The sequence below is a fragment of the Urocitellus parryii genome, chromosome 7, assembly GCF_045843805.1.
Source record: "Urocitellus parryii isolate mUroPar1 chromosome 7, mUroPar1.hap1, whole genome shotgun sequence".
Lineage (NCBI taxonomy): Eukaryota > Metazoa > Chordata > Mammalia > Rodentia > Sciuridae > Urocitellus > Urocitellus parryii.
This window is the reverse complement of record NC_135537.1, coordinates 161,305,625-161,326,982: the sequence shown is the minus strand read 5'-3', so window position 1 is coordinate 161,326,982 and position 21,358 is coordinate 161,305,625. Positions and strand designations below refer to the sequence as shown.

Here is a 21,358-nt window from a genome sequence, read left to right as displayed (position 1 = left end):
GGACTGGGAGTGTAGCTCAGTAGTAGAATACAAGGCTCTGGGTTTTATCTCTAGCGCTAGCAAAAAAACAAACACACACAAACAGGAGCCCTCCTGGATCTCCCATTTCCTCTTTATGTGCTCTCCCCCTCTTACCCCGTGTCAAGTACATGCTAGGCAAGCACCAGTACTATTGATTTATACCACTGAGCCCCTGATCACCTAACTTCTTGACAGCCTCCTTCCAACTGGATTTCACAGAGGCTAGCTTTCTTTTCCCAAGACTTTGATTTAACTTACCTCTGGAGCTGATGGGGGGAAGAAACACTAGGATATATGGGAATTGTCTGCAGAAGAGGGATGGAAATTGTGGAAAATTCTCAAATTTTGGCAAAAAGGGCTCAGTGAGGGCTGGGGTTGTGGCTCAGTGATAGAGTGCTTGACTAGCATGTGTGAGGCACTGGGTTCAATTCTCAGCACCACAAATAAATGAATAAAGTAAAGGTCCACTGATAATTTAAAAAAAATTTTTTTTTTAAATATTTTATTTATTTTTTAGTTCTCGGCGGACACAACATCTTTGTTGGTATGTGGTGCTGAGGATCGAACCCGGGCCGCACGCATGCCAGGCGAGCGCGCTACCGCTTGAGCCACATCCCCAGCCCACAATTTAAAAATTATTTTTAAAAAGGGGGCTCAGTGAAAGATTTGATAGGACTGATGAGTGAACATTGTGGAGAACATGAAAATTGTGGTAATAAGATTTTATTGTACTTCAGTAGCAAAAGCAATTACCTTCAGTTTTGAAGGGTCACTTTCCTTTTATTGTCTAACTATAATCCCCATTGGTGGCAGGAATTTTTTTTCTCTAGATTTGTCATTTACAGATTTGTGCAAAAGCAAATTCTTGCTTTTATCCTGGTTTTGTTTTCTTTTTCTAAGTTGAAGAATTCATCCATAACTAGCTGGGTGTGGTGGCACATGCCAGTAATCCCAGGGATTCAGGAAGCAGAGGCAGGGAGATTGCAAGTTGGAGGCCAATTTAGGGAGACCCTGTCTCAAAATAAAAAATAAAAAGGGCTGAGAATGTAGCTCAGTGGTAGTGACAAGTACCAGAGTACAAAGTAACATCTTAGTTACATTTTTCTTCCCCACCACATGTTTCCATACCTACTTTGAAAAACCTAATAGATTTGTTTATCAAAACACTGATGATTCCAAGCTAGGATTATTGGGGAAGAAAATAAAGAAAAAGTAAAAGTTAATATAGGGGATATTTTTAAGATTTCACTAAGTAGTTACTAAATTTCATTTTTTTTTTTTAGAGAATGAAGTTTTGCATTATGAAGTGTCCTTGAATTCCTTAAATTATCTAAGTTTACAAAAGAAGCAAGGTTTAATTTAAAATACCTTTGAACTATATTTGGAATCTCATTACACTCTTGAACCACCATGACTCGTTGCTGCAAATTCATTTAAATTCACATTATTCACTCTGAATAATTGTGAGATTATTCTCTCCTCCTAAAAATATTTTGGAACATAAGAAATTTGATGTATTCTTTGGATGCTACAGACAAATGGTATCATTTTATTACCACTAAAATGTAGCTAACAAATTCTTCATTTAATTATTAATAGAGACAGTCAGGCATGGTGTTCCATGTTTGTAATCCCAGAGATTTGGGAGGCTGAGGAAGGAGAATCTCAGGCTGAAGAATAGCCTTAGCAACTCTCTTCTCTCTCCTCTTAGAATAGCCTTAGTGAGACCCTGTCTCAAAATAAATTAAAAGGACTGGGGATGGGACTCAGTATGGTAAAGTGCCCATATAAAATAAATAAATATTAATAGATGCAACATTTGTGACCAAATTCGCAGTTTATACAACTCACTGGTCCAGTTTTTTGCTGAATACATTTGTCATCAGGAATTACAGGTAATATCAGGTTTTAAAGTGGGAGGTTAACTTGCAAAAGCACGTATTATTCTCATTAGTGCTGATATTGTGATGGTGTAGAAGTCACATTGCCCCCCCAAAATGGAGTATTTGCAAAAAAAAAAAAAAATTCTAACACATTAAGAGACTGTCTATTTCTAACTCTATAACCACTGTAATACACAACTATGTCAACTATTAACTGGTCAGATCATTTAACCCATGTCTTTTTCTAAATCAGAAGATTGGCTTAAATTAGAAGACCCAGTCCGCAGCACTTTTTTTTTCTTTTTATAGTGATTTCCTCAGTTTCCTTTGACTTTGATTCATAGGATGATTTTTCCTAGAAGCAAGCTCAAGTTCATTATATTTATCTTTATTATTGTTTCTCAGACACAAATCATTACCACCATAACAGTACTAATAACAAACTAATGGTGTTACTTTTCTTGGAAACCAATTGGAAGTTTATATCTTATGATAAATACTTTATGCCGTGTGAAACTATAGGACATCTATCTTTAACACATTTGGATGATTCCTTCTGCCCCTCAACTTCATCCTATTCGCAATGTGGGCATTAAGTGACCACACTTGGGAAGAGGTTCAAGTGTTCAAGAAGCCCAGTATTGCTTATCAGAATGTTCTCCAAGCACAAACAATAGGCACCTGTCTCACATTTCTCATCCTATGTTGATTCAACATGCTTACAGTTCTTTGGTTAATAACAAAGATTTTATTGCCAGGATAATTGTTCACTTTCAGAGATTAGAGCAAGTATGAGGTGCCGAGCAAAATGTGCAACTGGAAGAACCATCTTATATCAATAAAAAACAAACATTAACCTCTTTGTGTGATTTTTACTAAAGGGTCAACCTCTTTATATGAATAGTACTCAATTGTATGATGACAGATTTTTATGTCGATAAATATTGGGAGGTAAAAATGCTACAAAAGCCTCTGGTTACTTGACACCTTACTAGCTATATGACTTCTGTAGCAATTCCACTACCAGGTAGCTGGGAAACCTGTAAGAAATAAGGACATGCATGCACACTCCTTGGTTTATTGTGGCCTCACTAAATAGGAAAGATGACCTGAAAGATAGCTGTATTGGACACAGGGTACGAGAAAAAAGTGCCAAAGGACTAAGAACACTTTTTTTTCTCATCAAGAAAACAAATATAATTCCAGAAAATTTGTCAACTAACAAGACTTTTCAGAACAACAACAACAAAAGCCAACAGTTTAGGCTCTGAAAGGATATTTAATTAAAAAAAAAATTAACACTGGTAGACATTCAAAGATCACTGCTTGCTTAAAGGTACATAAAATAGAAAATATGCATTGTTATTTCAAAAACATTGTATGTGTGGCAAAATGTCTGACATCTAAAGATTTAATACTTGCTAAATTTTATTTAATTTGTTATTTATTTGTATTAATAAAATTAAGTTAAAATTAGAAACATTTCCAACTTGTTCAGTTTGTCATTATGCAAGTCACTGGGTTTCTTGTGCGGAAGCTTACTTTCATTTAAGCTATTAATTAGAGCTCTACTATGATAAAAAAACAAATTGTCTTTTTTTTTGGACAGTATTGGGAAGACACTGAAGATTGCACCTGCTAGGCATACACACACTCTACTACTGAGTTATGCTCCATAACCCTAATGAATCGTCTTAATATACAGCAATGTTTTTAAAAAATATTTATTTTTTAGTTGCAGTTGGACCCAATACTTTTATTTTATTTATTATATGTGGTGTTGAGGATCAAACCCAGGGCCTAGCATGTGCTAGGCGAGCACTCTACTGCTGAGCCACAACCCCAGCCCAATAATATACAGCAATGTTAAAGAAACTATATATTGATGTGCATACTTATGCTTAAGAGTATAGCATATAAAAATTAAGTAATTTTATTTGTTAGCAACTACTCATAAATTGAGCAGTAATCTCTTAAGTAAAACTATACACTGTTCTGCTGTTTGGTGATCAAATCCCCAAACAATTAGTATTCCAGTTACCATAATTTAACAATAGTTCCAAAAAACAAAGTATGTAACTAAGTATTGTGGATTACCTGCAATTCCCCTATAAACACTATAAGATATTATATAGTGTTTTCTAAGAACAAATTAGTTCTTAGATATTTCTCCATTTATTTGCTTTAGTACTTTTTAAATATTTTTTTTAGTTGTCAATATACTTTATTTTATTTTTTTATATGCAGTGTTGAGAATCAAACCTAGTGCCTCGTACATGGTAGGCAAGTGCTCTACACTGAACTACAATTCCAGCTCCTGCCTTAGCATTTTGATTTTACACTGGAAGACGTATCAATGGCTTTTTCTGTTTTCTCTTTATATGTGACTTTGGTCTTATTTTTTTGTTTAAAGTAGGTGAAAATAAAAATGACTTAGAAGAGGCTCTTCTAGGCTTAGCAAATATTTAGAGTGTTTTTAAATTTAGTATATCATCTTTAATCCAGTGTATATTTTTTTAAAAAAATTTTAGTAGTTAATGAACCTTTTATTTATTTATATGCATTACTGAGAATCAAACCCAGTGCCTTGTACATGCTAGGCAAGCACTCCACCAGTGAGATACAACCCCAACCCCAAAATATTTGGAGTATGATAAAGCCAAAACATAATCTACAACAGATAATTTTCCACATCAACTATGCTTAAGTACTTTACTAAGGGAAAACCCTACTACTTTTTAGTAATTTAAAATTAAAATGATATTTTAAGGGTTTTTGAAGTCTGAATAATGCTAAATTTTTAAAAAGCAAGACAATTTTCTGAAACTTAATAAATTATGCCAATTTTAAGCTCAGAAAGTTTGGGTTTGATTTCATACACTCAAAAAAATGAGTTGTAGGTGGTTCTAACCTTGTAACATTTATCTTTCCTTTAACTTTTTTTTTTTTTTCTGGTACCAGGGATTGAATTCAAGGGCAGTCGACCACTGAGCCACATCCCCAGCCCTATTTTATATTTTATTTAGAGAAAGGGTCTCACTGAGTTACTTAGTGCCTTGCTTTTGCTGGCTTTGAACTCAAGATCCTCCTGCCTCAGCCTCCTGAGTCGATGGGATTATAGGCGTGCGCCACCATGCTCGACATCTTTCCTTTAACTTTAAAAAAAAAATCCTTTACTAAGAGAAATTACTTTCTCTTGGTAATCCTTTCTCTTGAAATATGTCACTTTTCCATACAAGCTTCTTATTTTCATACAAAAAGAGGGTATTAGTGTAATGATTTGTTATGCTTTGAATTTGGAATGACCCTCAAAGACTCATGTTGAAGTCTTGGTCCCCAGTGCAGTAATATTCAGAGATGGGGGCTTGTTGAAGGGAATGAGTCCTTGGGGATGTATCTTACCCCCAGCCCTTTCCCTTCTCTGCTTCCTGGCCACCATGAGGTGAGTAGGTTTGCTTCTACATACCCTTTTACCTTGACATACTTCCTCACTACTCTCCCAGAAACAATGGAGCCAGCTGACCGTGGACTGGAGCTTCTGAAACTGTGAGCCAAAATGATTTTTCCTCCTTTAGGATTTTCTCAATAATTTTGTCACAGCAATGAGAAGCTGACTAACACATGTTTCTTAGCCTTATGTGACACTAACTTTTTCCTTAGTAATTTACATTATTCAGAGATGTTTTTACTATATTTGACATGAGCCAAATGTAATCCTCATTTTATTGGACATGATTGCCCTATAATATAGGTTTGTAAAATTTATACAAAACTTTATATAACAGAAAGTATTTTTTCAATGTTTTAATATTTAGGATGCCAGGATGAAAATAGTTTAAAGGTAAAAAAAAAATTATACAAGCGAATAGGGAGGCTGAAGCAGGAGGATACCTTCAGGCCAGAAATTCCAGACCAGATTGGGTAACATAGTGAGATCCCCCATCATAAAAAACATTTTTTAAAGGAATTTATCAAAACAACACAATAAAACTACATCTATGTTATAAGCTGGCATGTTATAGCAAGAATATATAGGCACAAAGTTATAAAATTTATTTTTTTCTTTTTTTGCAATACTGGGGATAAAGTCATAAAACTTTTTCCAATATTTCTTTCTGTACTAGGGAGTGAATGCAGGGGTGCTTAACCACTGAGCCACATCCCCAACTCCCCCTTTTTTAATATTTATTTTTTAGTTGTAGTTTGACACAATACCTTTATTTTATTTTATTTATTTATTTTTTATGTGGTGCTGAGGATTGAACTCAGGGCCTCACATGTGCTAGGTGAACACTCTACCACTGAGCCGCTACCCTAGCACCCCAAGCCCTTTTTTGTGTTTTATTTAGAGACAGGGTCTCACTGAGTTGCTTAGGGCCTTGCCATTGCTGAGACTGGCTTTGAACTCAAAATCCTCCTGTCTCAGCCTCCCAAGCCACTGGGATTACAGGCGTGTGTCACCACACCCAGCTCAACTTGTATTTATTTCTTAAAACTATGCTATTTCACAAGTAATAGAAAAGGTGGGTAAGCTTTCTGTCCTTAAGTAAGCATCTAATACCAGATTTATATATAACTGGTGTATGACTAAAACTGGCTTTTTATCCCCCACTGAATTTATTTGTTTGAATTTTATATGGATACAGACTGAAGAACCTTGATCTTATAAAAGACTTCAGAGTAAGCTTGGTTAGAGACTATACTATGAAGACTTAACCATCATAATTAACTGTGTACTTTGGATTCCTCCAAAATACTGGCATTTCCTAGGTAAGGATGTATAGTTGCTATCTGGGCTTGAAGTAGAAAATTACAATTTGAAATACATGTTTATGCCAAGGAGTCAGAGGAATATTCTAGTGGGAAATGTCCAGGACCCCACTGACAGTCATCCCTGAATTTATCAATATTCAGAGAGAACCATGCTTCTTTTTTTAATATTTATTTATTTTTTTTAGGTGTAGATGAACACAACACAATGCCTTTATTTTTATGTGGTACTGAGTATTGAACCCGGGTCCCGCCCGAGCTGGGCAGAACTGCTCTACAGCTGAGCCACAATCCCAGCCCCTAGAACCACACTTCTTGTATTAGTGTATCTATAAATTGCTCATCTTTTTGTTACATACTGCCATATAGAATTTTACTTTTTAATATTTTTTTAAAAAAGCTTAGGCAAATTATTAAATATATGTATAATTGGAGTAAATAAATACTGCCGGGCTGGGGATGTGGCTCAAGCAGTAGCGCGCTCGCCTGTCATGCATGCAGCCCGGGTTCGATCCTCAGCACCACATACAAACAAAGATGTTGTATCCGCCGATAACTAAAAAAATAAATATTAAAATTCTGTCTCTCTCAAAAAATAAAAAATAAAAATAAATACTGCCATTTCCTCTAAAAAATGTGCCTGTTGGTGCAAAAAAAAATTACTTTTCCAATTGAATTGCCATTATAAAATGTCATATTGGGCAAGATGCAATGGCATATGTCTGTAATCCCAGCAATTTGGGATTGAACTTGCAGGAGGATTGCAAGTTCAAGGTCAGCCTGGGCAATTTAGCAAGACTTTAAGCAACTTAGCAAGACCCTGTCTCAAATAAAAAAGACCTTTGGGATGTAGCTCAATGGTAAAGCACCCCTGGGTTCAATACCCAGTACTAAAAAAATGTCATATTAGAGAGAGTGAGTAGAAAGGGATTGCTGATAAATTACTGTTTTTCTATGAAAATTCTGTTCTCAGTAAGGTAGTTTCCAATAACAATACCTCTTAGAAGAATTCTACAATTTTAAAATGGGAAGGCATATTATCAATTCTCTAGTCTAACTCTTTCATCTGACAGAATAAACTAAAGCCCTAGAGTTTAAATGAAATATTGAAGGTCAGATAATTTGTTTGCAAGATAACAATGTTTTCTTCTTGTTCAGAACTTTATTTTGTTTTACTCTGATTATTTATTATTTATTTAAAAAAATTTATAGTACTGAGGATTGAACCCAGAGATACTCTACCACATACTACTTCCCCAGCCCCTTTTTATTTTGAGACGGAGTCTTGCTAAATTGCTGAGGCTGGCCTTGAATTTATAATCCTCATGCCTTAGCCTCCCAAGGCCCTGAGATTATAGGTGTGCGTCACCATACTTGGCATTATTATTTTTTAAGAGGTGGGAGTCTTACTTTGTTGCTCAGGCTGGCCCTGAACTCTTGGGCTCAAGCAATTCTCTTGCCTCAGCCTCCAGAACAGCTGAGATTATTGGAGTCACACACAACTTTGTCCAGGATTTAAAATGCAAGTTTTCCATTTTAATTGTAACATACAGTGTTTCAATTTTATTTCTTTTAAAAACACAGCAATTGAACACAATATTATTACAAAAACTATTAATATTTCTCCTTTATTTTTAAGATAGAAAGGAAAATCAAATGTAGAACAATTATGTTGGACTTTTCAAAGAATAGACACTACAGATTGGGGAACCAATTCTATCTTAATGCCAAAATGAGTAAATGAGCTTACTCAATCCTAATTGAACAGGGAAATATGTTGACAGTTTCCTTTTTTTATTTTCCCTCAAAAAAGGAACATTCAACAATCAAAAACAAAACCACTCACTTTGGGGTAAGAGACTTTTCCTAAATAAGGTAAGTACAGCCATTTTGTTTCAATAATTTATAATCAGGAATAAAGAATAAAAACTTTCTATCCATTTCAATTTTTAATTAAAAAACTAGGGGCTCAGATGGCATGAGATAGGGAAGAAATAATAAATCTTAAAAACTCAAATGACAAATTTCTTCTGGCCAGAGAGTGAAGACAAGGGAAACCACACAACCCCAGATTGTGAAATCTGTAAAAACACTGATTAGACAGGCAACTTGAACTTGCTCTTGAACTTAAAAGGGAACGCCTGTTTGTGGTGAAAGGAAAGAAGGTATTTCAGCTTCATGTGCAGTAGCATTTAGACCTAAGGAAAGGCTACCCAGATGGATTTTTGAGCAGTTTTCCACTTTAATGAGTCTACATTTCAACTTTCTGTATTCTCACCACGCTCTCTCTACAGCTCAAACGCATACAGCATCTGCCAGCCATGCCCATGAATTCCTGATGTCCCAGTGAGTGCCTCTGCCTCTGCCTCTGCCTTTGCCTCACAAAGCCCCTTGTTTGCCAGGGGTTAACCATGTCCGGAAGGCTCTGGAAGAAGTCTGCTGGGCAGCAGGGCTGCTGTTGTTGATAAGAGGCCTCTTGTTGGACTGGAGACAGGAGCTGTGGGAAACCAGAAACAAAAAGGCTCAGATGGGAACAGCAGCAAAGGTCTCAACCACTGGTCAGACCAGGAAAAGGATTTGGAGTTCCTCCCTCCTCCCTGCCAGATTCCACAGCTGGGAAAAATGGACACCCCCCCCACAAACCCCACCCCAAGTAAATCCATTTGTTACCTTATCATCAAGTAAGAACGAGTCATCAATGAATTAATTAATACAATTATGCCAGTATGGTTGTAAACTACTCTGCTGGCACATAGAATCGTTTTACCTTTAATTGCCTGGATAAAACGTACAACTTGGCTGCGCACCTAACTTGAAGAGGAAATTAGGAAAGGATAGTTCCTCCCTGCCATTCACGTCACTCCAGCCCATCCTATTTTAAAATCCTGTGCATTCTGGGTTTATTTTTAATTTCAAAAAACACATTTTAAATTAGGCTCTAAAGAAAGAAGCTTGTGTTTCTTATTCTTTTCAGAGCAGTCCAAGAAATGCTATATCCGTGCATCTGAGAAATAAATAGGAAAACAAGCTCTCTTTTCATTTCATTTTTGAATCAATACCCAAAATAATGACCAGAAGCAAAAATCCACCGGTGCGTCAGCAAGAAGGATGCTCGGCCCTTCAGCTCCATTCTTCCCCTCTGAGCTGTTCTCCCGCAGGCTCTCGGCAGCAAATCCGGCCACTAGAGCAGATAGATAATGTAGGACAGAATGACCAAGCCTATGATGGCAAAGAACATCAGGATGAAAATATCCAGCATTGTGCAGTCCTAGGCCAAAAAGGCCTCTAGGTTCTGTGAAACGTGAGCTGGGAGCGCCAAGGTTGCGATCCGTGCAGAGAAATGGCTCCTCTTCCCTTGTTCCTGTCCCTTCCCCCCTCCTGGGAACCTGAGACTAAGGGATGCTGTGGCTCCATCAGCAGTTTACACCCCCCCCCCCCCACACACACACCACAGTCAACCAATCACAAAGCCCGGGGGGGGGGTGTGACCAGGGAACTGCTAGAATTAGACCAGGCAGAACCGAAGAGGCTCACTTTCTTCCCAGGAACCCAGACCCACTTTGTACAGAAATGCTAACTGCATTTAGATACATGGTATCTCTATGGAGTTTACCTGCTGGGGAGCCTGGAGGGGATAGGAACTTTCTCCAGATCACCTGAGAATGGATTCTCCTGCTTCATTTTTTCCTCTCATATTTCTGGCAAATTATCTCAGAAAAATAATGGCTAGCAATGGGTGGTCCACTGATAAGTTCAGAAGGTCACCACAATGTGGATGGGACATGGACAATGGTCTCATGTGAGTCTCAGATGGCATCCCTAGGGATGGAGCTAGCTTCTGAGTCCTACACTGTGGCAGATACTGCACTGCAAGGTGTAATTTCAACCTGCTTCAAGTCTTTTATGCACGGCTGGGAGCTTCCCTGATGTTGAATAGTCTAATAGCAGCAGGAGTGAGACTCACACCAGGCTCACAGACTACAGAGTCCACACTCTCCTCTCCAGACTGGTTGCTACTGGTTTGGGCAGTCCTTGGACCCTGACTGCTCATCCCCATTTGTGGTGCATTTTATTCACATGGCTCCATTTACAGGATGAACACGGGTCTCTCCATCTATCCCTTCACTCCTGTGCCATTGTCACCGCTTTGTTTTCTCTTCAAAGCTCAACATGGTGTTATCCACAGAGAGGACACTGAAAAATTCTCAGGCTTATCCCTACGTAATAAGTGTCTAGAAAAGCAAATTCAAGTCATTTCTTCTGAAGGAAAAAGGATTAATGTATTATTATTGTTGTTGTTATTGTTTATTTTGGTACTGGAGATTGATCTCAGGAGTATTCGACCACTGAACCACATCCCCATCCCTAGTTTGTGTTTTATTTAGAAACAGGGTCTCATTGAGTTGCTCAGCACCTTGCTTTTGCTGAGGCTGGCTTTAAACTCACGATCTTCCTGTCTCAGACAGTTATGACTTTTGTTGCTTTATGCCTTTTTATAACTTGATTTTCTATTAAAGTGTCCCTGGGATATCTCTGAGGCCTACTCTCCAATTTTTCAAAAGTTTGGGGGTTAAGACATTGGTAACCCCCCTCAGGAACTTAGGCTGCTTCCAAAAGGGGGTCTATTCCCATCTGGGGATGGATCTAGAAACTCCTCCTTGGAGGAGTTTGGCCCATTCCCAGGAGGCAGAGCACAGAGCCTCTGTGAGGATGAAAACAGCACTGATGCCCTCCAAAGCCTACAGCCTCCTTCATTCACTCTGAAGGTAAAACCTCCGGGGGAAGAACCAGGGGAGGGGCACTGCAGCTCTGCAGAGGGATCCAGCCAACAAACTAGACTTCCCAACTCATTTCCTCCTACTGGGAACGTATTAGGCAGCTACTTCATTTAGGGATGAGTATCAGTATTGCCTTTAATTGTAGCTCATGGGGCAGGGGCACAGTGTTCACCACCAGAGGCTGTGTGAGACCCAGCATCCCATCAAAGTAGCTACTTCCTTTACAGGCTCTAAGGAAGATCAAAGGAGAACATGCTAAAAATCACCTTCCTATGGCTCTGAGAAGAGGGCCTTGAGATGCTAGGCCACCTTAGTTTTATCCTAAGTCTTGTACCACCATGGGACAACCTCTGTCATTTTACTCTTCAAACCATGCTGAGGTCTCACCACCTCGTAGAACTAGAACTGCTCCAGGGCTCATTTGTTAGTTCAGTATTTGTTGAGCAGCTCCATGCAGGACCCTGGACTGGTACCAGGGATTGAAAGATGAATTTGACCCATTATCTGCCCGGAGGGGCACTGGCTGGTGGGGAGACAGTCATCACTAAGGAAGCTGGACAGTATAAGGAGGAAACCAAGAGCTCAGGCAGTGTCACCACCACCTCGTCAGGTAGAGAGGGATGAGTGGAAAAGCCAGGAGTAGGCTGGGAAGAAGGAAATGCTCCACAGCAGGAAGCAGATGCCAGAGCCTGGGTGCCCAGAGCAAACTGCCCCTTGGCTTCCAGATAGTCCTTCTCTCCCTACGGGCCAGCAGGAATCCCAGAGGGCACAGGGGCCAATGGCCCCAAGCTCATAGGACACACACACCAGCACCTCAGAGCCAAAGACGAAACCAAATCCGCAGGTAAAAATTATACTTTTATTTGAGTCACCAGGAGAAAGTTTCACTTGTGGTTCAAGTCAAATGTTCAGAATCACAACAGGCCAGAAAGATTTGATCCCAAGCACAAGCCCATGAGGGAGGGGACCAAATAGACCCAAAAGACAACAACCCCATATAAAAAGATGAGTGAGTGGTTTCACACACACGCACGCATACACACACATACAAACAGATGAAATGCTTGGACAGGCGAATTTCACAGGGTCACTTGTTTCTTTTTAAATACGGGTTTGTGGGGTGGTGTTTTGTTTTTTTCCAGCTATTAAAAAAAGGCCCAAAAGTGCATGTGTGAAGGGAAAAAGGCAGAAATGAAGCAATAAAGGAGTTTTCCCTGGAGGGATGGGGCGGGGGAGGCAGGAAGCACTGTTGGAAGAATCCACACTTCCCATGGTGGGCTTTTGGGCACGGTAGGATTGGTCCACAAAACTGATGTTCCCAGGTATTATCTTTCCTGGGTTAGACTGGCTACAAGACCTCTGTGAAGGTCAAAGATCAGGGGCTCAGCTCAGCCCTTGGGGTTCTGTGCTCTTCTGAGGGTGGAAGGTTCTGGGAAGGAACATAGGCTCTAGCTACTCTGGGTCCCCTCAGCACCAGTGTGAGAGTGCCTCCTCTCTCTGGGGGTGTGTGAGAAAGCATCCCCTATTTTTAGGACTTCAGATGGGAAGAATAGGAGCTGGCTTGCCTTGTTTTGGAAGTCCAGCTATGTGAAATAGGCTGCTGGCTCCTCTTGAGGGAGGTGGCACCCCCTCCCAACCACAGTCCCTGCAACAGGATGTGTCCCTGACCTCTGGTCCCCAGATCCACATTGTGCTTTGAAATCAAGAGAAAACAGAGTGGATCAGCACCATCCCCAAGGCTATTCCCCAATATTCTTCCTCTGTCCAGCTTGTCCCCAAATCGTCCAAGAGGACACTCCACCTGCCCTTACTTAAATGAGACAGAAAGGAAAAGGAACGGGTCAGGCAGGTGCTCCTTCCAGCTGCTTGTCAACCTCTGATCTGGACTACATGTTCCCAAATCAAATGTGAGCCACTGACAGGACACTCATGCAGACCTGATTGCTTAATAGGCTACCATCCTGGGGTCCTCGCCCTCACCTGCAGGGCTCAAGTGTGCAATGGGGCAAGATGCCACCTGAGGGGCTGGGGGTGTGGCTCAGTGGTAGAGCACTTGCCTAGCATTTAAGAAGCCCTGGGTTCCATCCCAGCCCTGGGGGAAAAAAAAAAGTCAGCTGCAGGGCCTGATCAGACTAAGGTTGACAATGTGGGGAGGGGGAGACACACAGGGAGGTGACAAGAAAACCCAGAGATGAATAAAGCCAGGGGAGAGGTATCCCGGCCCTCACCCAGAGAAGGAACTTTGATGTAGCACCGTCTTGCCCTTCCTCCTCCCAGAGCCTGTGCTTCCAGTTTTGGAGCCCTGGGACCCTCTGTTGCTTCCAGTAGACACAGGGGGAGGCTTGAGGGGAGACTGAGGCACCACAGTGAGTGACCAAGAACCTTCTGGTGCCCTACTCAGCAGTTCCAGGAACAGGGAGAGAAGAGGCCCACACCAAGTCTTCCCCTTTCTCAACCCAGCGGACAACAGGCCCAGCAACAGTCCCCAACTCCACAACCACCCCCACCGTTGCTCTTCACCCTGAAAAGGGGGCATGGAGTCTCCTCATTCAGATAGGAGGAAGGAGGGCTTCCACCCCAGAGAGAACCCAAAGAGCTTCTCTCCACCAGGGTCCTCCCTCTCACTGTCGGTTTAAGGAAAACATCAGGGGCAGAGGGCTCTGCCCCCTTTCTCTCTCTCTCACTCACACATACACACACGCACGCACGCACACACACACATACCTTGCACACAAGCCCAGACAACCAGCAGTCATACACCTGGTTCCTCCTGTCACCCTTACATTTTCCTGTTACAGTCATCTGCACACATGCTCGCTTGGGTCCCAGCAAGCCAAGCTGTGGAGACAGAGCTGGCTTTGCACAGCTCCAGGCCCACTTGGCACAGAGCAGGACAGGGGAGGCTATGGGGGCCCCAGACCTCTACCCACGAGGAGGGAAGAGCATGGCTAACCCAGAGCCCAGGGGAGGTCTCCACGCCCTCAGCACAGCTTCCAGCCTGGGAGGCAAAGGAGTCCCTGGAGAATGGGGGTGGAAGTGGGGTAAAAGGGAATGCCCTGCTCCCCTCCTTCCTGCGGCTGCCCCTAAAGCTAAGAAAGGCAAGAGCTTCACCCAAGCTGTGCTTCCTGGGGGCTCTTGGTCTGCCTGCCCCCCCAGGTGTGGGGGTCACAGTGCAGGGAGTACATGGGGAGGCAGAGGGGAGAGAGGGAGATCCCTTGGTGAGTTAGCAGCCCCCACATTGAGAGAGGGGTAAAGCCCCCATCCTGGTCCCACACACAGCGGAGCCCCACCCCACCCCACCCCAGGGATGTATAGAGTCCTGCCTGGGGGTCCTGGGCATGTGGGGCTCACCTGGCACTGGAATGTTTGGGTGTGTGAGAAGCTGGGCAGGGGGCATCCGAGGGGTCAGAGAGAGGGGAGGCTAAGCCGGGGGCCACAGAGGTCTCTGGTTCCAGCCCGCCCAGCCCGTGGGCCTTGCCCTCCCCCAGAGTGGCCATGCCTATTCCATCCAGAGAGAAACCAGGAAGTCAGACAAGGGGAAACCTGCCAGAGGAAGGAGCCCGCGAAAGTAGCAGAACAAGGCTTCAGTTGGCAAAAAAAAAAAAAAAAAAGCTGGAGGAGGGATGGGAATAAACAAGCCATTGCAGATCTTAAGAAACAGAGACACTGAAGGGTGGATGGGTCACGACCGGGGACGGATGCGATGTCATGGAATGCACTGAAGACTGGGTGGGGAGGGCACCGCGGGGCTCAGATGGCCTCCACGTAGTTGGCCGGCAGCATCCCCGTGTCGCCGGTGCGCTCCACGGTCCCATACATCCAGCCGTCGTCGATCTGCTGCACGTTGACGATGGTGTCCCCATCCTGGAAGGAGACCTCGTCCTCGTCGGCGGCGCTGTAGTCGTACACCGCACGGTACCGCTTCTGGGGGTGGGGGTGCACAGTCAGCGGGGCCCGGCCGGCCGGCGGGCTCTCGCCCGGTTTCTTTCTTTTTTGCTGGGACTAGAACCCAGGGCCTCGCAAATGCCCGGGAGCGCTCCACCCTGAGCTTGCTCCTGACAGCTGTACCTCCAAGTGACTCTCCAGGACTCCTGAGCACACCCAAGAAAGCAGTCACCCAAGAGATGGAGGACCTGGGCTGTGATCTGCCATCATTTTTCTTGTGTCCTACTTTCTGAAAGTTCCCCCCCACCCGCCTTTTTTTAAAAATTTTTTTAGGGGCTGGGGTTGTGGCTCAGCGACAGAGCGCTCATCTCCCACATGCGAGATCCTGGGTTCGATCCTCAGCACCACATAAAAAAAATAAATAAGTAAAATAAAGGTATTGTGTCCAACTACAACTAAAAAATAAATATTAAAAAAAAATTTTTTTTAACGTGGTGCTGAGGATCGAATCCGAGCCCCAGGCCAGTGCTCTAATGCTAAGCCACGACCCCAGCCCGAGTTCCTGTCCTTTATGGATGTACTTGGCACTGACTAAAGGCCAGGCACAGGGCAGGCTGGGGATACATTCACCCACCTCGCCTCCCCCACCAGGGATGCAGGAAGATCTCAAAGGCAAGATGTGGAGATTGTGTTTAAAATTTTGATCAAAAATAAAATAAAATGTGACGATGGCTATTCACTACTATTTGGATTATTATAAGCACCAATGGTTTCCTTTTGACGCCATGACTAGACTGGTTTTACTCCCAAGTTGGGGACAAAAACCTTTCCTTGAGGGAAAAATCTTGAGTGGTCATGAAATGTGTATCACGCTCCACCTTCCAAACCTCAGTCACAACCTGTGTAAACCCCATCATAGATGATCCCTGACGTGACATCTATTGGTGGTAGATGGCCATCTAAATTCCTTGGTTCTCACTGTACCCTGTCCAGGGGCTTCAAAAAACAAAGTTTGAAATCTATAACCCCGCAGGATTAGAGGCCACACCCCTCACAAAGTGAGGTGGACTCTTATCACTAACTCTACCTCTATCTCAGGCCAAAGTTGCTGCCATCTAAGATCATGTCTTGCAACTGCCTCCCAACTTGCCTCTCTGCTTCACCCTCAGTGCTCAACTGCTAACTTCCCATACAGGCGCCACCACGATCTTTTAAGACCATTATGTCAGGCCAGGCCTGGTGGCAGGTGCCTATAGTCCCAGATCCTTGGGAGGCTGAGGCAGGAGGACTGCTTGAGTCCAGGAGTTTGTGGCCAGCAAGACCTTGTCTCAAAAAGTAAAAAAGGGTAGCTGGGGGTGGTGATGCACCTCTATAATCCCAGTGGCTTGGGAGGCTGAGGCAGGAGGATCGCAAGTTCAAAGTCAGCCTCAGCAATTTAGAAGACCCTATCTCAAAATAAAGGACTGGAGATGTGGCTCATAGGTTAAGTTCCCCTGGGTTCAACTCCTAGAACTAAAAGTAAAAAGGACAAGCAAACCCCGTCAGTCTGCACAGACTGCCAGTCACCAAGGCCCTCCTGTGGCCTACGAGTACCTCTAGGTCTGACCTCACCTACCCTCCTCCGTCTCTAGTCGCCTCAGCCCTCCTGATGGCCCTTGAAATGTGGTTGTGAAATGTGTATCAGGCTCCACCTTCCAAACGTCCTTGAACTTGGGAATTTTGCACTTGCTGTTCTCCCTGTGCCATTCACCCCTCCACTTTATTGAGGACTTTGCTCAAATGTCACTTTTTTATTTTTAGTTGTAGATGGACACAGTACCTTTATTTTGTTTATTTAGTTTTTTTATGTGGTGCTGGGGATCAAACCCAGTACCTCATGCATGCTAGGCAAGTGCTCAACCACTGAGCCACAACCCCAGCCCTCAAATGTCACATCTTGACCCTGCTGCTCCCTGTCCCTTACCCAGCTGTCTATCTTCATAGCATATGCCAGACAGTGATCTGGCCTGACATTATTTACCTACTGAGTGATTGCTTTCTTGCTGGAATATAAGCTCCTAGAGGGTGGGAAGGTGGTGGAATCACTCATGTCCTGTATCTGAAGGACTGGTTGGTCATCTGAAACCTTATCCTTCAGATGACCTCTAACCCAATCCCCATGGCAATAACACATCCTTGCGTATGTCCAGGACAAGAGGCTCCTGGAAGTCACTTGTCTCAGGCTATTTTATTTCTCGGCGTATCTGTCTTTCTCACTTATAATCTGCTTTGAATTCCCAGGCACTCAGAGCACGGGGTCACTCAGAGGTGGACCACAGGTGTGCTATGCAGCAGGACTTACAGGTGAGCCTCGTCCTCTCTAAGGACTGGTTAGCGGGGCCTGCCCACCTTTCTACCTGTGCTTATTTGTTTATTCAGCAAAAAGGATGAGCTCTGCTCTGGGCCTGACTCAGAATAAGTGGACCAAAGGACACTCCCTGCCTACATGGGAACACAGAGAACTTACTAAACAGAGAACTCTTAAATTTGGAAAAAGTGCTCTGAAGGAAACCAGTGGGGCATACAATGTCATGGAGACCCACCTGTCATGGGATGGTGTGACAGAGCCCTTAGAGCCCGGGATCAGCTGAGCAGAAGGACATGGAGGGATCAACCCATGAGAAGCAGGGCCCAGGTCTGGAAGGCCCCAAGCAGAAAGGTGCTTTGTGTGCACCCACAGAGCCGGAGCAGGGAAATGGCCAGGACAAGAGGAGTGACTTGGCTGACACACTAGGGCCAGGACCCAGGGCCCCAATCAGTCAGACCTGGCCCCATCCACCGCACTTCCTCTCAGTAAGGCTGAGACCCCTGCTTCCTACACAGGGTCAGGTCAGGAGAAGCCATGGCCTATGTCCAGGAGGCCTTCCCAGGGGCGCCAGTCCCTCTGGGGGTCTGTCCACCTAGTCAGGGCTACTCACCCCGCCCCCGCCTGGGGCGCTGCGCTGTATGGAGACTGGGGCTGCAGGCTCCTTGTAGCCACCGTAGGCTGGGGTGGCCTGCTGCTGCTGGGGCTGCTGGTAGACTGGAAGGTGGGAGAGAGGACTCAGAAAGTGATCTGCGAGACCCAGCCCTTCCCAGGTCCCCTCGTGGGGCCAATGTCACCGCCCCATCCCCAACCCCACTCGCCCCCACCCCTCAGCTGCTCTGCCTGTGGAGGGATTCCCCAGCAGGGTCTGTGTGTCCTCTCAAGCTGGGGGCTGCCCTCCTGATCCCCGGCCCAGCTCAGGCCTGACCCCAGCGCCATGGGTGGGACCTGGGGTTTGTGCCTGTGTGTGCGCAAATGGCTCTCCTTCAGCCCCCTCCTGGCTCTTGGGCCTGGCTGCACAGGCCCCCACCCACCAGGGGCGCTGGTCGGGACGTGGTGAGGTGGCTGCTGCTGCTCCTGAGGCCGCCGGTAGCTGCTGCTGTCCTGGGCGTCCCTGCGCTCTGGCTCCAGGCCCTCACCCCCACTGGGGCCCATGCGGCTCTTCTCAAACTCCTCATGGTACTTTATCTGCAAGGGGCAGAGGCACCAGGTGAGCGCTCCTGCAGCAGGGAGCTAGCCAGGATCCTGCTGCCACAGACCCTGAGAGGAGAGTGGAGCGCAGGCATGAGCCAGTGGTCCCAGTTGTTTGGGAGACTAAAGCAGCAGGATCACCTGAGCCCAGGAGTTCAAGGCCAGCCTGGGCAACATAGTGAGATCCCATCTCAACAAAGATCCTGGGCTGGGAGGCTCCCTGAGGACTCCAGGCAGGCAGAGCACATCTCCATGCATTTGGACACACCTGTAAAATGGGTCACTGGTGTCTAGCTTAGAAGCTGGAGATGTAAGAACAGGGCCGTGGAAGTGACAGCATCAGATGAATGTGAACGGTTATTTGTATGTGCCTGGGGCAGGGACTAGGCCTTCCCTGCTTCCATCCTGGTCAACAATAGCAGCCAACTCTGTTTATTGAGCTCTTACTATGTGCCAGGCACTGTGCTAGGTATTCTGTGTCACAGGCTACTCTTCATCTGATCAACACCTCACAGGAGTCTGTTGATCCCTTCCCGCCAAAAGGCTTCAATAGGAGACTGCTGCTGTTCACGTGGTTTTATTTCACTCCTTTATTTAGTTGTACTGGGGATCAAACCCAGGGCCTCCACACTCTAGGTAATTGCTCAGCCATGATCTCCAGCTTCACACAGACTTTTTTTTTTAAACACAATCCTCTCAAACTATGTGCATTTTATCAATGACACAAAAATAATTTTTCAATATGGAAAGTGCAGTGTAAAACACACCCAAAACACGAACGGCAAAAGCAGGAGATGTAGAAGCAGCAGACCCAGGAGCGCTCGGGTTTTCTGGCCCCTCATGAGACACTCACCCACTCTGGAGACCCCGAGGGGAGAAGCTCGACCAAGGGGAGGTGCCGAGACCCAGACTTTGAGTGCTCTGTGAGAGCTGGGCTGGCCTCAGGGTGGGGAGAAAGTGGGACAGAGAGTGACAGGTCGAACAGCCCACCCCCACTCCCCAGGGGAAACTCAGAAAGCAGGGAAAGCAGGACAGAGGGACAGCCAGAGAGAGGCACAAGCCCTGTCCCAGGGAGTCCTGGGCCCCAAATTCCCTGCAGGCCTTGGGCACCTGACTGGAGGCTGGCCCTCACTTCCTGCTCACCAGGACCCTGTCCTGCCTCTTCCTGTTCCTGGGAATGGTGGGAGTGGGGGAACAGGGCAAAGAGTCAGGCAAAGCCTGTTTCCTGGAGCAGAAGGGAAGGGCCCGAGGTCCTGGGCCCTGAGTGTCCTGTCCAGGCCTGCCCCATGCTGACGCAGTCCAGGGCCCCCTTTGGCCAGGCTTTCTCTGCTGGCTCCTCTCGCCTTTGGCATTAGTTGAGTCTAGGGCAAGAGCTGACACTTGGAAGGGCAGACCCCAGAGCCAGGGCCCGCTGGAGACCCCTGGGCCACTTCTACTGGCTAAAGAAGTGTCACCTACTGCAAGCTGCGCCAGGAATGCGTGCGGGAGGCAGAAAGCAGCTCATTTAGGAGTTTGGGTCAGAACCAGCCCTTCCTTTCCCTGTCCCCTCCCTTCATGGCAAAGGAGGGAGCCACACCCAATCGGCAAAGCAAGCCAAGCCCTGCCCAATGCAGACGCCACCTGTTCCCATCCATACCAACAACCTGCACGTCTGCAAGCTCTTCAGAGTTCACAAAAGCTCTTTGTACATTACCTTCCCTGACCCTGACAATGATCACCCTAAAAAATAAGCTGGACACAGATACTTAAGTTTCCATTTTACAGGAGAGGAAAATGAGGCTCAGAGATACATGACTTCCAGAGATGGTGACACGGGGACAAAATCCTAGGCAGGCAGACTCTTCCCTGGTAACAGGCACAGGAGCAGGGTAACCACATACTGCCTGCCTCTAGTTCCAGCTCCTGTCTATTTAGCAAGATCCTGTTTCAAAATAAAAAAGGCTGAGGACATAGTTCCATGTCACAGCACCCTGGGTTCATCCCCCATTTAAAAAAAAAAAAAGAAAGAAAGAAAAGAAAACAGAATACCCCTTTTCATTTTCAAAAGGGGTGATAATCATAGGGCCACTCTAACTTGGAGGGGACTCCAGGCGTGCAGATCAGGAGAGATAGTGCAGAGGAAGCCTCTTCCTCCACCTCCCTCCACAGCAAATGAGGAACCTGTGTCCTTGCTTTGCTGGCCACCGGATGGGTGTTAAGCGCATCCAAGCACCACAAGGTGAGAGCACATTCCCGAGGCGTGGACCCTCCAGAGTCGTCCAGGGGGCTGGCAGATCGCTGCTCCCAGCTCAGCACATTCCTGATTTTCTTAGAGACCTGACTGAGGGTCGCCAGAGCCCAGGACCACCAGCAGAGCCCCGGGGCAAGCTGTCCTGGGCCCCCCTGGAGGAGGCCAGCTCCAACTGTGCTGGGAGGCCCAAGTGCACATGGTGCTGAGCCCTGGGCCCCTGCTGGCCAGGACTTCAGGGAGACTAGGTAGGGTCCCC

At 45.2% G+C, this 21,358-nt stretch overlaps 1 protein-coding gene across 1 annotated transcript; it reads right to left on the bottom strand.

The window, feature by feature from the left end:
* Positions 1-12,298: 12,298 nt before the first annotated feature.
* LOC144255750 (LIM and SH3 domain protein 1-like) lies at positions 12,299-20,391 on the bottom strand. Its single transcript, XM_077800586.1, has 4 exons — positions 20,331-20,391; positions 18,716-18,869; positions 18,295-18,398; positions 12,299-15,376 (listed from the first exon to the last, which is right to left on the bottom strand). Exons 2-4 carry the CDS (start codon positions 18,834-18,836, stop codon positions 15,203-15,205), a joined length of 399 nt encoding a protein of 132 aa, XP_077656712.1. The 5' UTR covers positions 18,837-18,869; positions 20,331-20,391; the 3' UTR covers positions 12,299-15,202.
* Positions 20,392-21,358: the final 967 nt, after the last annotated feature.

Coding starts and splice junctions, on each gene's coding strand:
- LOC144255750 (XM_077800586.1), bottom strand. CDS start 18,836: ATGGGCCCCAGTGGGGGTGAGGGCCTGGAGCCAGAGCGCAGGGACGCC. Junction 18,399..18,715: donor CGTCCCGACCAGCGCCCCTG/GTGGGTGGGGGC, acceptor CCCACCTTCCAG/TCTACCAGCAGCCCCAGCAG. Junction 15,377..18,294: donor GCGCCCCAGGCGGGGGCGGG/GTGAGTAGCCCT, acceptor CCCCACCCCCAG/AAGCGGTACCGTGCGGTGTA.